Below are 12,150 nucleotides of genomic sequence, written 5' to 3' on the forward strand. Positions count from 1 at the left end.
CTACGCCTCGCAAAGAAATAAAGTAGAAGTCTACAAGAGATGAGAGTTATTGAAGGACATAAAATCTTTTGGACAAGTGATATTGCCCATTGCCCTTAGAAATAATCGATTCAAGGGTGAGTTGGTTACTACCCTAAAATTGGAAACAAGATAAGAAGAGTAGGTTTCTAGTTTGTGGAATCAAGAACCGGCTCATCCGGTCCTGGACCCATATAGAATAGCATCGATTGATTCGGTTCGGTTCCGAGGTAGGTCTAGACATTGGCCGTATCTTTTTTTCTCTATTCCTAGAGTGGAGCGAGTGTAAATGAGACTGAGAGAAGTGAGAAGCGTCAAGCCGCGAGGGAGGCATGACCACTGCACGATTGAGACGGAGAGAAGTGAGAGTGAGAGGAATTAGAGTTTTGTAAATTTTGAATAATAAGAGCAAGAGAAAAAATCAATTCGGGTGTGTGGGTCTACTCCCGAAATAGGGAACTACACTAATATTCACTGATTCCATATTCTTTGAATCGAGAACTGAACCGGTTACCGCGGAAATCGCCCAGAACAGGCCGACCCTGTCTGTTTCTTTTCCTCACCCTAGTCGCTCTCATTGAACTAAGTTGTCATCGGGAGTTTACGACACGTCAAGTCCCACATCGGAGAGAGAATTTGTGATTGCTATTCATGAGTGAAGACCTAATCCAACTTTGAGGTTAACCCACACGAATCAGTGATCGAATCGTCGCAAATAGTAACAAAAAAAGTTGCACGGGTGGAGTGGAGCAAAGAGATTGGTTACAGATGCTGACGAGGATTTGCACGTCATCATGAGGCACGTCAGCTTTGACTGATTAATCATCCCAGCAAATCAGAAAACAGAAACACGAAGAAACATCAATTATTATTGAACAAATAAAGGAGCAAAAAAAAAAAAAGAAAAAGAAAGTAATTTTTAGCTGGGTCCTGCTCACCCAAAGGCACAAACTAGGTCAACACTTAGTTCCACCTGAACCTTCGAATCGCTACGGGACATACGAGTGCAAGCAAATATGCAGAGCGCCACGTGGCACACACCCAGGAGTCCAGGACAGAAGACCCGGTCCTAAGATCCTCCTCGGCAGAGCAAAGACCCCTGCAAGAAGAGGCTGAACAAGAGTCTGTCCAGGAACATTTATTCAAACGGGGAAGGGGCTCTCGACAAGAGCAATGCCGACAAGAAGCGGCTGAAACACACGCTTCAATTCCTCCTGAGTTACCAATTCCACATTGCCCGAGCGAAGCCAAAAGAGGAGCTTTCATTGCGTTAGACCCTTTTAACTTCGAAGACTGATTCATACTTCGGCTTCGCCAATTACGATATCGCGATCGCTGATCCAATCGCGATTGGCCTCCAGATTCTAGGATGAAATAGTATAATATTTCTGGTTTTGGCTCTAATGATGGGATCTACGCGTCAGCATCAGTGCTTTGTGGTTTGCCTGAAACAGGCACGGCGCCCAAGCCGGCAACGTGTTTGTTTGCTTATTGGCGTGCTTTACATATATGAGTCACTCCAGGACCATGAACGTGCATTTCTTGCCCAAGTTTTTCCTGTGAAACTCGGAAAGCGGTTCTTGTTGCAGAGGTTTCTTGAACTTGGCAATTTCAGTCCTGGCGTTAGGAGTGCTCTTTTGATCAGCCATGGCTCCTAAAGCAGGAGATGAGAGGTCACTGAAGGAGACACCCACTTGGGCAGTCGCAGTCGTGTCTGCCATGTTTATTATCATCTCGATTGTGATCGAGTATGGCATCCATTCTCTTGAAAAGGTGAGATCTTTGATCGACACGAGATGACTTGTATGATCGAGTCTTGACTCGAGGATTCTTGATGTTTCACACGTCCTGAAGGCCACTGCTAGATGTTGATCAGATAATATTCATGGCTTAAGTACTCGCATTATGTGAAATCATTGGTTGGGTCGCTTTCTGATGTCGATTGTTCGCCTGTGACAGTGGTTTTCGAAGCGCCATAAGAAGGCCATGATCGAGGCTCTAGTGAAAATCAAATCTGGTAACTAGTGCATGCCGACTTCTCTATCTAAACTACGCTTTCAAGACATTTTTGAGCACTTGAGCCTGATTCGGACCCAACACTGATTACTGTTTTATCATGTAGAGCTGATGCTACTGGGCTTCATATCTCTGCTCATCACTGTGGGTACGCAACCCATCTCTATGGTATGTATTGCTGAGAAATACGCGAAGATCATGCTTCCTTGTAAAAGGGAGGACAAGGGGAAGCTCGACAAAGACAAGGATCCCGGTAATGGGAGAAAATTGCTGTGGGACGATGAGGATGTCTTGTGGCGACGATCTCTAGCTCCTGGAGACACCGGCGGCCATTGTTCCAAACATGTAAAAGGAATACATAAATTATCACAGCATAAAAAAAGGGTTTTCCTTCACAATATGCGAATGATTTTTCTGACCTTGGTTAATGGATTGCTTTTTTCAGGGCAAGGTACCATTGATTTCGACGTCAGGGGTGCACCAGTTGCACATTTTCATATTCGTGCTCGCCGTCTTTCATGTTCTCTACAGCGTCATCACCATTTGCCTGGCAAAAGCCAAAGTAGGACACTTCCGTCCCGTTCTTAGATAAATCGAACTTTGAAATGTCTGTAGAATTATTTTATTTATTTTATCAATGATGAAGTACCGTTCGATTTAAATTTTGTGAGTAGATGAAGAAATGGAAGGCATGGGAAGAGGAGACAACTTCCCTGGAGTATCAGTTTAACAATGGTAATCATCTAGAGGCCAGCTTGCTTTTCTTTTTCCTACTTAAAAAGTACAAGACTTCTAAGTCTGGACTCTTTGACCGATGATGGTATTGTCGGTTATTCCTGCAGATCCTTCAAGATTCAGATTGACTCATCAAACATCTTTCGTTAGACGACATAGTGGCCTTTCGACAACTCCTGGCATCAGATGGATTGTAAGATTCTTTATTCTTAGACCTCTCAAATGATGTTCCCGCAGCGTTGCTCATGAATTTGCCGGGCCCTCATTGGATAAACGAAGCTTCCAGTCTAATTTCGAACATTGACGTCCAATTGACCGGCTGACAGAGAACATCTGGGAATTTTGCAGGTGGCATTCTTCAGGCAGTTCTTTGGTTCAGTCTCAAAGGTTGACTATTTGACAATGAGGCATGGATTCATCAATGTAAGTTGTTTCCCATGTTTCTGTGATTACTAATGTGTTAAGTAAGACATCTAAAAAGACTATTGAGACAACTGCCATGCTTTTGGCAATTGATAATTATCAAGATGTTCTGTTTCCTCATGTAAGAACTAGGAACTCTTTTATACTAACAAGCTCCGCGGATCTTTTCAGGCTCATTTAGCTCCAAACAGCAAATTCGACTTTCACAAATACATTAAGAGGTCTATGGAAGATGACTTCAAAGTGGTTGTGGGAATCAGGTCAGATTTTTTACCTTGTCATGTCGCCTCATTTACATTTTGCGCACTTGAGCGTTCGAATGAGACTTCTTTCTCGCAGTATACCCTTATGGATTTGCTGCATCCTCTTTGAGCTCTCCAATGTCTACGGTAAGACAGCTTTGTGCAAACCACCATCTCCCACAGGCATCCTCGCGATTAATATCGAGATTTGTACTAACAGGATGATTCCCCTTTTTATTTTGCAGACTCATTTGCCCTATCAATCATCTCTTTCCTACCTCTAGCTGTAAGACACATTTTCATGTTCTTGAGTTGAATCTTTCCATACCTAAAGCACGGGCTAATACGATATCAATGTATAGATCTTGGGAATAAGATAAGTTCCTTGACCTTTGTACATTCGACAGATACTACTGCTAGTTGGTACCAAGCTCGAACTTGTTATAATGGAGATGGCTCATCAAATTCAAGATAAAACCACCGTGGTGAAAGGAGCTCCGATCGTAGAGCCTAACAACAAGTACTTCTGGTTCAACCGGCCGGACTTCATATTGTTCTTGATACATTTAACTTTGTTCCAGGTAATGGAGATGTCTGATCAACAATCACGATATTTTTTTTTTTTTTTTGGTAAGGGCCAATCACGATATTTTCATCTGTCCTAAATTCATAGATTGAGTTCCAGCAAATCTAATTATGCAGAAACACAACAACTTGCATATATGCACATAACTTAACCAAACGATCATGCGAATGAGATTCGGTTATTTCTCCAACATCATTATAGAAAGAACGATCATCGTCCTTCGAAGAAGCTGAAATCTGGCCAAGTCCTATATCTGACTGCTTTCTTTTTTTCCTACACAGAATGCATTTCAGATGTCCAACTTTCTCTGGACATGGGTAATCTTTCTCTTTGATTTGCGTTCGCCTATTTTCCTCCTGTGAATTACATGCTTTCTATAACGTTAGTGACTTGTTTTGTGTCAATTCACCTCGACTGACCTCCAAAATGCAGTACGAGTTCGGCATGAATTCATGCTTCCACAAGCGAGTGGTTGAGGTCTTCACACGAGTTTTTCTCGGCGTGGTCCTTCAATTTGTGTGCAGCTACATCACCTTCCCCCTCTATGCACTAGTAACCCAGGTGAGTACTCACTAGGCCTGATCCATGTCCCATTACCTAGTGCATGTAATAGCTTCAAATGAACAGAAAAAAACTCTAGGAAAGTAAGTGTCGAATCGGCCCGTGGCATGACTATCGAGGATGGGAGCACAAGAACAACATGAGAGAGACTTGCTAACATGTTTCGGTGCAGATGGGGTCGCACATGAAGAAGGCGATATTCGAGGAGCAGACGGCAAGGGCGCTGAAGAACTGGCAGAGAGCGGCAAGGGAGAGGAAGAAGCAGAGGCAGAAGGAAGGAGACCAATCGGTGTCGCAGCACTCGGGGTTCATGAGCCCCGACCAGACGCCGAGCCGCGGCTCGTCGCCCCTGCACTTGCTCCACAAGCACAACCACAACTCCTCCACCAACGACTTGGAGAGCGTGCTCAACTCTCCCAGGAGCTACACCTCTGAGACTGAGCTCTCTGATTATGAAGGCCCTCCTCCTCCAACCCATTTCCCTGACCATCATCATCAACAAGTTCCAGATCAACATGGAGGGCGACAGGACAACAACAATGGCCGCCACAAGGGGGGTGATATCCAGAACGATTTCTCATTCTCTCATGGTTAAGGAAGATCAGACCTCTTTCTGTCAAAGGTAGTTTAGTCATAGGTACAACAAGCGTGTAAGATAAATTTCCAGGTGGAGTTCAATAATTCTAATTGGCTCAGTTCCCTTTGTCTAATTGATTCGAAGAGAGATTTTCTGTCAATTGCTTTGCCTCATAAGGACAGACCTGCGCTCAATGCTTTCCATCAAAATTGGAACTTATCCTTGGGAAAAAATAAAATAAAGGGAAGAAGTTATATTAGAAGAATTTATTTTCTCACATTACATTTTTCCATTACTTTTATATCGACCTCGATCATAGGTGATCGTTGCGAGGGTGGGTAGGCTCCAAACAAAGAGCTGGATACTACCCCGCCAAAGCCGGTTGCAAGGCGGTTCCAAGTTCAGTCGATGGCCGGGCCTAACGAAAATAAAATAGGAATTCTTGACGGTATCGAGCTGGAACAACCTGTTCGGTGTGTTCAAAGGTGTGGAGTGGGAGAGAGCGCGAACAATTTGCGACACATTGGCTAAGGTAGTGATGGATTTCTTGGGCTTTTCAGATTCGAAACATTAACCGGGAGTGATACCTGATGTAGGCTCCAAGACGCGGACCCTCCGAGTCTATGGTACATCCTACGTAAACACTATAACAACTTAGCGTTGAATATGTCACGTAGAAAGAAAGGGGTAATTTTTATCGTGATATTTTCACATGTGACGAGTGACCTTTCATGATGTATATGTACAGTTTTTTTAATATTACGAAAGCGAGATTAACTTTTCCAGTGATGTAATACGTACAGGTCAAAGACCATGATCTGTAAATTGGATTAGTTTAAGTCCATATTTAAACTTTGCATTCTCTCCATCCTTATATTCTCCATGAAATAAGTAAAATTGCTGTAAATTATTGAAAAACGTCTTTAGGTGACTTAACTATCCACTGTATAACCAAATAGCTCTAATTATCACTCCTAGACATACTGCATAAGGCGACAACAGATTTTGCAATTGTTTTGCCGGAATTCGACTCGACAATGAAAATATATTTCATCGAATGTCATTTTTTCGATTTTCTAGAAAAGGAGACAGGTTCTGTGGCGATTCCGGACATGACATATCACCGGAGCACGAGGAAAACGGTTGATATACTTCAACAAAAAATTTAATCAAATTCAAAATACGCAACGCTTTGCCTAAAGTCGTCTGTTGATACCTTTCAATAGATATCTTGGCCTTTAGCACTTGATCAACTTCATTATGATTTATGACAATCATCAACCGGCAGCAATCTCCTATCGATAACTGATCATCAATAAGTATGACCTGCAAGAACACCGGTGACAAGTATGGGCCCATCGAACAATGACTCTTGTAGCCGGTGTCTCGCCTACAGCCACTCACTTGGTCCCGATTGATACCATGCCGATTATAGTGACATGGACAGAACTTTAGAGAGTCGTATCCTAAACCGAAGTTTAGTGATTTCATTAGAATAAACTAAACGACAACATATGCATGGCCCTACCTCCAATTCTCAACGCCATTTTTTGATAAAAAAAAAAAAAAAATCCTGCAGCAACAGCTGAAAAGTCCAAGAGGCTCTCCGCCGTGTTGCTGTTAAGGATAATCTCTGCATGAACGTATGGAGATGCATGAAGAAGACAGGCATGATGTGATTGGTCCCGACAGCGATAACAGCACTGCCTACACCCGTCGGAAACTCCTCCCAGAGTTGGAAGAACAAGACAGAATTGAAGGGGAAAAGATCCAAAGATCAACCTAAAGTTTCGGTCATTGAGTTTAATTTCTTCCGTATCCAACTTGAGCAGAACCCCACCCGGGAAAGAAACCCCCGTGAAAGAAAGCAGCACACAATGGTAGATGACCTAAGTTGGGGACCATAGTGTACAACATAAGCAATTCAGGGACAGAGATCGACTTCGATGCACGCTCCTTGAGTTTCGAACTCGACCGCGTCGGAATCATGCTCCTGCCGATGGGGTCGATTTAGCCGACCGTGTCTAGATGGTGATTACTCTGGGTTGGATTTAGAACACTAACACATCATCAACTTGGGCTTGGATATTTCTAAGTTCCCATACTTGGTCTCCAGTCTCCACATTCTCTTCTTGACTCTGCGGTTACGTGGGAGAGAAGCGTGGACTTTTCGGGCACTGGCAGAGAAAAAACCAAAAAAACCGACATTCACCCATTAAAGATAGGACAACCCCAAGAAAGACACAAATATCTCCTTTTGTGTTTCGAAACTCCCCTCCGTGCATGAATTGTACTGAGCTTTTACTTCTCTTCAGAGTCCTGAACACGGCACCGAGATAAGCTCGGTCTTCGTCCTGCAGTGATTGGAAGCTGACCAGACATTAATTCCCGAGGACCTTGAGGAAAAACATCTTCTGAGTCTTCCTCCGTTCTTGTTCCTAGAGAAGGGAAAACAAAGAAGAAGGCCATGGCAGGATCGGACAGCAGCGGTTCCCAGGCGAGAGAGCTGGATCAGACCCCAACATGGGCTGTGGCGATTGTTTGTGCTGCATTCATCGTCATCTCTCTCGTGTTGGAGAAGTTCCTGCACAAAGTTGGAACGGTACGCTCAAGCATTGGAAATTCATCTTCTCTGTTCTATTTACGTTTTGGTGCGTTTCTTGATGTTGCTCGACTGGTATTTCTTTTACGCCTCTCTGTTCTTGCCTCCTGAGCTGCTTCTGTTGAGGGAAAATAAGCTCCCGTGACAGGAAAGAGGACCCCTGATGATGGAAAATTTTTCCATTTGAAACGAAATCGAATTCGTACGATTCATCATAGTGCGAATTTCCAGTTAAGAGTAAGCACAGGGCCACCGCCACGCCTAGTTGCTTACAGGCTACCGCCTTGTGTTGAGCGTCTCACTCGAATATGGACGTGACCGGACAGTTTGCGTGCATGTCTGGAGATTACTCGAGTAAAAAGTTCGGATACCCATGTCATCGAAAATGAAAAATACTCAGTAATAGTAGCTTGGCATGGCAACAATCTGCTTATTTGATTGGACATCGATTGCGAAAAAGTGTTCTTGTTACTCTAATGATGAACTGTTAAGCAGTTGAGCCAGTGTTTGAGCTCTGTTCCTAACTTGGCTTGCAATTCAGTGGCTCACAGAGAGGCACAAGAGAGCTTTATATGAGGCTCTGGACAAGGTCAAATCGGGTAAGACGGTGGATATCGCGCTTCTTGTTCCTAAAAGCAGATATGTTTGGACTGAGGAGTTCATCCCCTTTTTTTTTGGTGTGCAGAGCTGATGATCCTGGGCTTCATTTCATTGCTCCTCACTTTCGGTCAGAGTTATGTATCTAGAATATGCATTCCCCAAAAGGTCGCAGACACTATGTTGCCGTGCCGCAAGGACAATAAATACGACAAGTCCTTGAAAGGAGGACAGCGGAAACTTCTGTGGTACGAGAGGAGATCCTTGGCTGCCGGTAGCTACGCTCCTAGTTGCAAGATGGTATTGCGTGACATGAGCTTCTTCCATGGTTGTTTTCTTATCAGATATGTCAAAATAATGCTTACTTGCGCAACAAGAGTTGCAATCAGACCTTCCATTCCTCTAGTACAGATTTACCGAACTCGTTCCTTAAATCATATCTTCACAAAAAGTTTTGCTGTCGGCACACCGGCCTTCGTGTAGTAATCAGTCCTTTCCTTCCCCTTAAGATCGCATCGCTTTTGCAGGATTCCCTGAATTTACCTCAGCATTACTCTTTTGTGGTTACAGGGGCAAGAACCGCTTATATCAATCAACGGATTGCATCAGCTTCACATCCTGATATTCTTCTTGGCAGTGTTTCACGTGCTGTACAGCGCAATCACAATGACACTCGGGCGACTGAAGGTTTGTAAAGATGTCCTGGTGCACAAGAGATTGAGCATCCTGCTAGTTGACGAGATGGATACGACTGGCTATCCTGTTTGACGGACATACGCAATCACAGTTCTTAGGACGAAGATAGCGAGTTCAGCTTTAGAATAATTGTTCAAACACAATGCTTCAACTTTCATTCGAGTCTTGAATCTTGATATCTCAGAGTGTGTGACACGAGGGGCCGTCGATAGTTTTTTCCATTTGTGGATATCTGAAACGAGATCCTCCTGACTGTCTGTACTTTTAACTTGCTGCCAATGTGTATCATGGGCAGATTCGTGGCTGGAAGCAATGGGAACAAGAAACCACATCGCACGACTACGAGTTCTCCAATGGTATAGTGTCTCAATCTAGCCGCATGAAATCTCGACCCTTGTTCTTATTATTTCTAATTTCATGTCTGACTTGTTCATGATAGTGCAGATCCATCTCGATTCAGGCTCGCTCATGAGACCTCCTTCATTAGAGCGCACACCAGTTTCTGGACGAGAACTCCCATCTTCTTCTACATTGTGAGTCACGGCTAACATAAGGCATTTTCACGACGACACGCTATTGTAGCATGACACGGTTTGCATTTGATTTCTCCGATGCCACCTTTGTTTGCAGGGATGCTTCTTTAGGCAGTTTTTCAAGTCTGTCGGTAAGGCGGACTACCTGGCGCTGCGCAACGGTTTCATCACCGTAAGCCTTCTGCTCTGTTCAACTCCCAGGTCGTCCCAGCGCGCCCGCTTTTTTCTGTCGCTGCTTAAGAATTCCAAATGCAATATATGCAGGTCCATTTAGCGCCAGGAAGTAAATTTAACTTCCAAAAGTACATCAAGAGGTCATTAGAAGACGATTTCAAGGTCATAGTAGGAGTAAGGTAACAAGCTACTAAGTTGTTTTGATTACTAGTTTGATTGTGGTAACCCTGCGTCTGAAAATCGTGCTGACATTTCTTTCTGGAATCTTGCCAGCCCTGTGTTGTGGGCGTCATTCGTTATCTTCTTGCTTCTAAATGTCAGAGGTATGCTGTTCTTCTCGGAAAACTCTTTCTCATTATGAATTGGAGTTCCTGACCGTCAGCGCTAACTTTCAGGATGGCAGGCACTGTTTTGGGCATCACTGATCCCTGTGGTCGTAAGAAACCGCTTCCCTCTGCGTGGTTTTGATTAAGATTAGGAGATGAGGATGAACAATAAACATCACCATACGAATGTATTGCAGATAATCTTGGCTGTCGGGACAAAGCTTCAAGCTATCTTGACGAAGATGGCCCTCGAAATTATCGATAGACATGCTGTGGTCCAAGGAATTCCTCTTGTGCAGGCTTCGGATAGATACTTTTGGTTCGGTCGCCCTCAGCTAGTTCTTCAACTGATCCACTTCGCTTTGTTTCAGGTACTTCTTTTTCAGTACGTGAGCACTAGGATGATCTTCATTTTGAACTAATCTTCCTCTAAAGTTTGGGTCTGAAACTTAGTCCGACAATGGAACGGAACCTCATTAAACAACAGCTCGGGTCCGAAAGATCTCTGTCGATGGCAGCTGCATTGTTCACTGTCTGATTATGCAATGTCTTTTGACAATCTTCCCTATGCTGGAAGATGGCATGACTTGCTCTCTTGTTTTTGTTTGCGTTCTGATTTAGACTTGAGCTTTTCTCATCTCTCTTGAACAGAATGCATTCCAGATAACATACTTCCTGTGGATTTGGGTATGAAAGCTTCATCTCTACAGACCCCACCCCACTTTCTGCGGCTTCATCGCCTTTGTCGGCATCGTCTAAAACCGCCGAATTCTCTTTCCTTGCAGTACTCGTTCGGGTTGAAATCTTGCTTCCATGCAAACTTCACACTTGCTGTCATCAAAGCGGGTTTAGGGTAAACTCTCCCTTTTCGGTCATCTCTCTCTCCATGTCATGTAGATCATAGTCCCTTCGATATATCCGATGGTCTTTATGCATTCCGGGGATTCCATGACATTCCGGCGTTCCGAAGCCGCCTTCGTCGATCCTTCCGAGTTTCAGCTGACGGATTGAAACGTTTCTGTTTCTGGAAATTTTGCAGTGTGGGTGTGCTATTTGTGTGCAGCTACATCACTCTCCCTCTCTATGCTCTTGTCACTCAGGTAAATTCTCACCAAGATTCTATTCCACGGCCTTTGTTCATCCCAAGAATTTGACAATTTGGTACTGATTATTACTAAATGCTAATTGATCATCTTATGCTCATTAAATAAACCAAAAAAAAAAAAATTCAATCAGATGGGGTCGTGCACGAAGAAATCGATCTTTGATGAGCAAACCTCAAGGGCGCTTAGGAAGTGGCACATGGCTGCGAAGAAGAGGAGGCTCGGCAAGGGCGGGAAGTCCTCTGCAGCCGCCGCCGTGGCCCTCGGCGGAAGCGTGAGCTCGAGCCCCTCGCTCGCCAACGCCTCCGGGCGCACCCTCCGCCGCTTCAGAACCACCGGACACTCGACCCGCTCGCACTCGTACGACGACCACGACGTGTCCGACTACGACGCCGACACCTTGTCGCCGACATCGTCGACAGCAGCTAATCTGATCACCAGGGCGGATCACGGCGATGACGACCACACTATCAAGATCGGCGATTCCCATAGGGAGGAGGGAACCGGCAACGGGGACGACTTCTCGTTCGTCAAGCTGGCCCCGCAAAGAGAGCCGTGAGAACCACTGCGGTGGCGGCGGCCGGTTTTTCGTACTATTGTATCATATCGTAGTGAATCGATCCATCGTCGACCAACATGGTTAGGCATGTACATCTTCATCATGTGTAAACCACAAGTTCTAGTTTAGAAAACACAAGCGAAAAAGTCAGATTGACTGACATCTATCGCATTCCAATGAATTTGATAATAATCAGACGCTTATATGAAAGAAACAAACGAGTGGCTCGATGCCTTCGACATTGGGTTTAAGGTTGTCTTTCGGTAAGTTAAAAGTTACTTTTGTGCACGATCCACGTCATTGTGACACGTCATACGCAACGTACTTTCTGATTTATATTACGTCATGTGATGTCCCTCAAATTTCATCGCAGTGCAACGGCTGACTCGTCCTTCTGTCTCT

At 44.4% G+C, this 12,150-nt stretch overlaps 2 protein-coding genes across 2 annotated transcripts; both read left to right on the forward strand.

The window, feature by feature from the left end:
* The first annotated feature begins 1,665 nt into the window (after positions 1-1,665).
* LOC115736463 (MLO protein homolog 1-like) lies at positions 1,666-5,176 on the forward strand. Its single transcript, XM_048273028.1, has 13 exons — positions 1,666-1,791; positions 1,978-2,035; positions 2,141-2,379; positions 2,480-2,596; positions 2,709-2,769; positions 2,877-2,962; positions 3,118-3,192; positions 3,364-3,452; positions 3,532-3,715; positions 3,842-4,015; positions 4,302-4,337; positions 4,453-4,581; positions 4,754-5,176. The coding sequence occupies exons 1-13, from the start codon at positions 1,666-1,668 to the stop codon at positions 5,174-5,176; spliced, it is 1,797 nt and encodes a 598-aa protein (XP_048128985.1).
* A 2,189-nt stretch (positions 5,177-7,365) lies between these two features.
* On the forward strand, positions 7,366-11,876 carry LOC115736303 (MLO-like protein 10). Its single transcript, XM_030667931.2, has 15 exons — positions 7,366-7,760; positions 8,302-8,359; positions 8,446-8,657; positions 8,928-9,044; positions 9,349-9,409; positions 9,498-9,586; positions 9,684-9,758; positions 9,851-9,939; positions 10,034-10,083; positions 10,156-10,196; positions 10,284-10,457; positions 10,738-10,773; positions 10,872-10,939; positions 11,126-11,186; positions 11,323-11,876. The coding sequence occupies exons 1-15, from the start codon at positions 7,626-7,628 to the stop codon at positions 11,746-11,748; spliced, it is 1,692 nt and encodes a 563-aa protein (XP_030523791.1). The 5' UTR covers positions 7,366-7,625; the 3' UTR covers positions 11,749-11,876.
* Positions 11,877-12,150: the final 274 nt, after the last annotated feature.

Source organism: Rhodamnia argentea, chromosome 11 (genome assembly GCF_020921035.1).
Source record: "Rhodamnia argentea isolate NSW1041297 chromosome 11, ASM2092103v1, whole genome shotgun sequence".
In the NCBI taxonomy this organism is placed as follows: Eukaryota; Viridiplantae; Streptophyta; class Magnoliopsida; order Myrtales; family Myrtaceae; genus Rhodamnia; species Rhodamnia argentea.

What these genes read in the sequence shown, in the direction of transcription:
- LOC115736303 (XM_030667931.2), top strand. Translation starts at nt 7,626, where the DNA reads ATGGCAGGATCGGACAGCAGCGGTTCCCAGGCGAGAGAGCTGGATCAG. An exon ending in AAGGTCATAGTAGGAGTAAG is followed by an intron (nt 9,940 to 10,033) that starts GTAACAAGCTAC and finishes GAATCTTGCCAG; the next exon opens with CCCTGTGTTGTGGGCGTCAT. An exon ending in CATACTTCCTGTGGATTTGG is followed by an intron (nt 10,774 to 10,871) that starts GTATGAAAGCTT and finishes CTTTCCTTGCAG; the next exon opens with TACTCGTTCGGGTTGAAATC.
- LOC115736463 (XM_048273028.1), top strand. Translation starts at nt 1,666, where the DNA reads ATGGCTCCTAAAGCAGGAGATGAGAGGTCACTGAAGGAGACACCCACT. An exon ending in TCTAGTGAAAATCAAATCTG is followed by an intron (nt 2,036 to 2,140) that starts GTAACTAGTGCA and finishes TTTATCATGTAG; the next exon opens with AGCTGATGCTACTGGGCTTC. An exon ending in TTTGCCTGGCAAAAGCCAAA is followed by an intron (nt 2,597 to 2,708) that starts GTAGGACACTTC and finishes TTTTGTGAGTAG; the next exon opens with ATGAAGAAATGGAAGGCATG.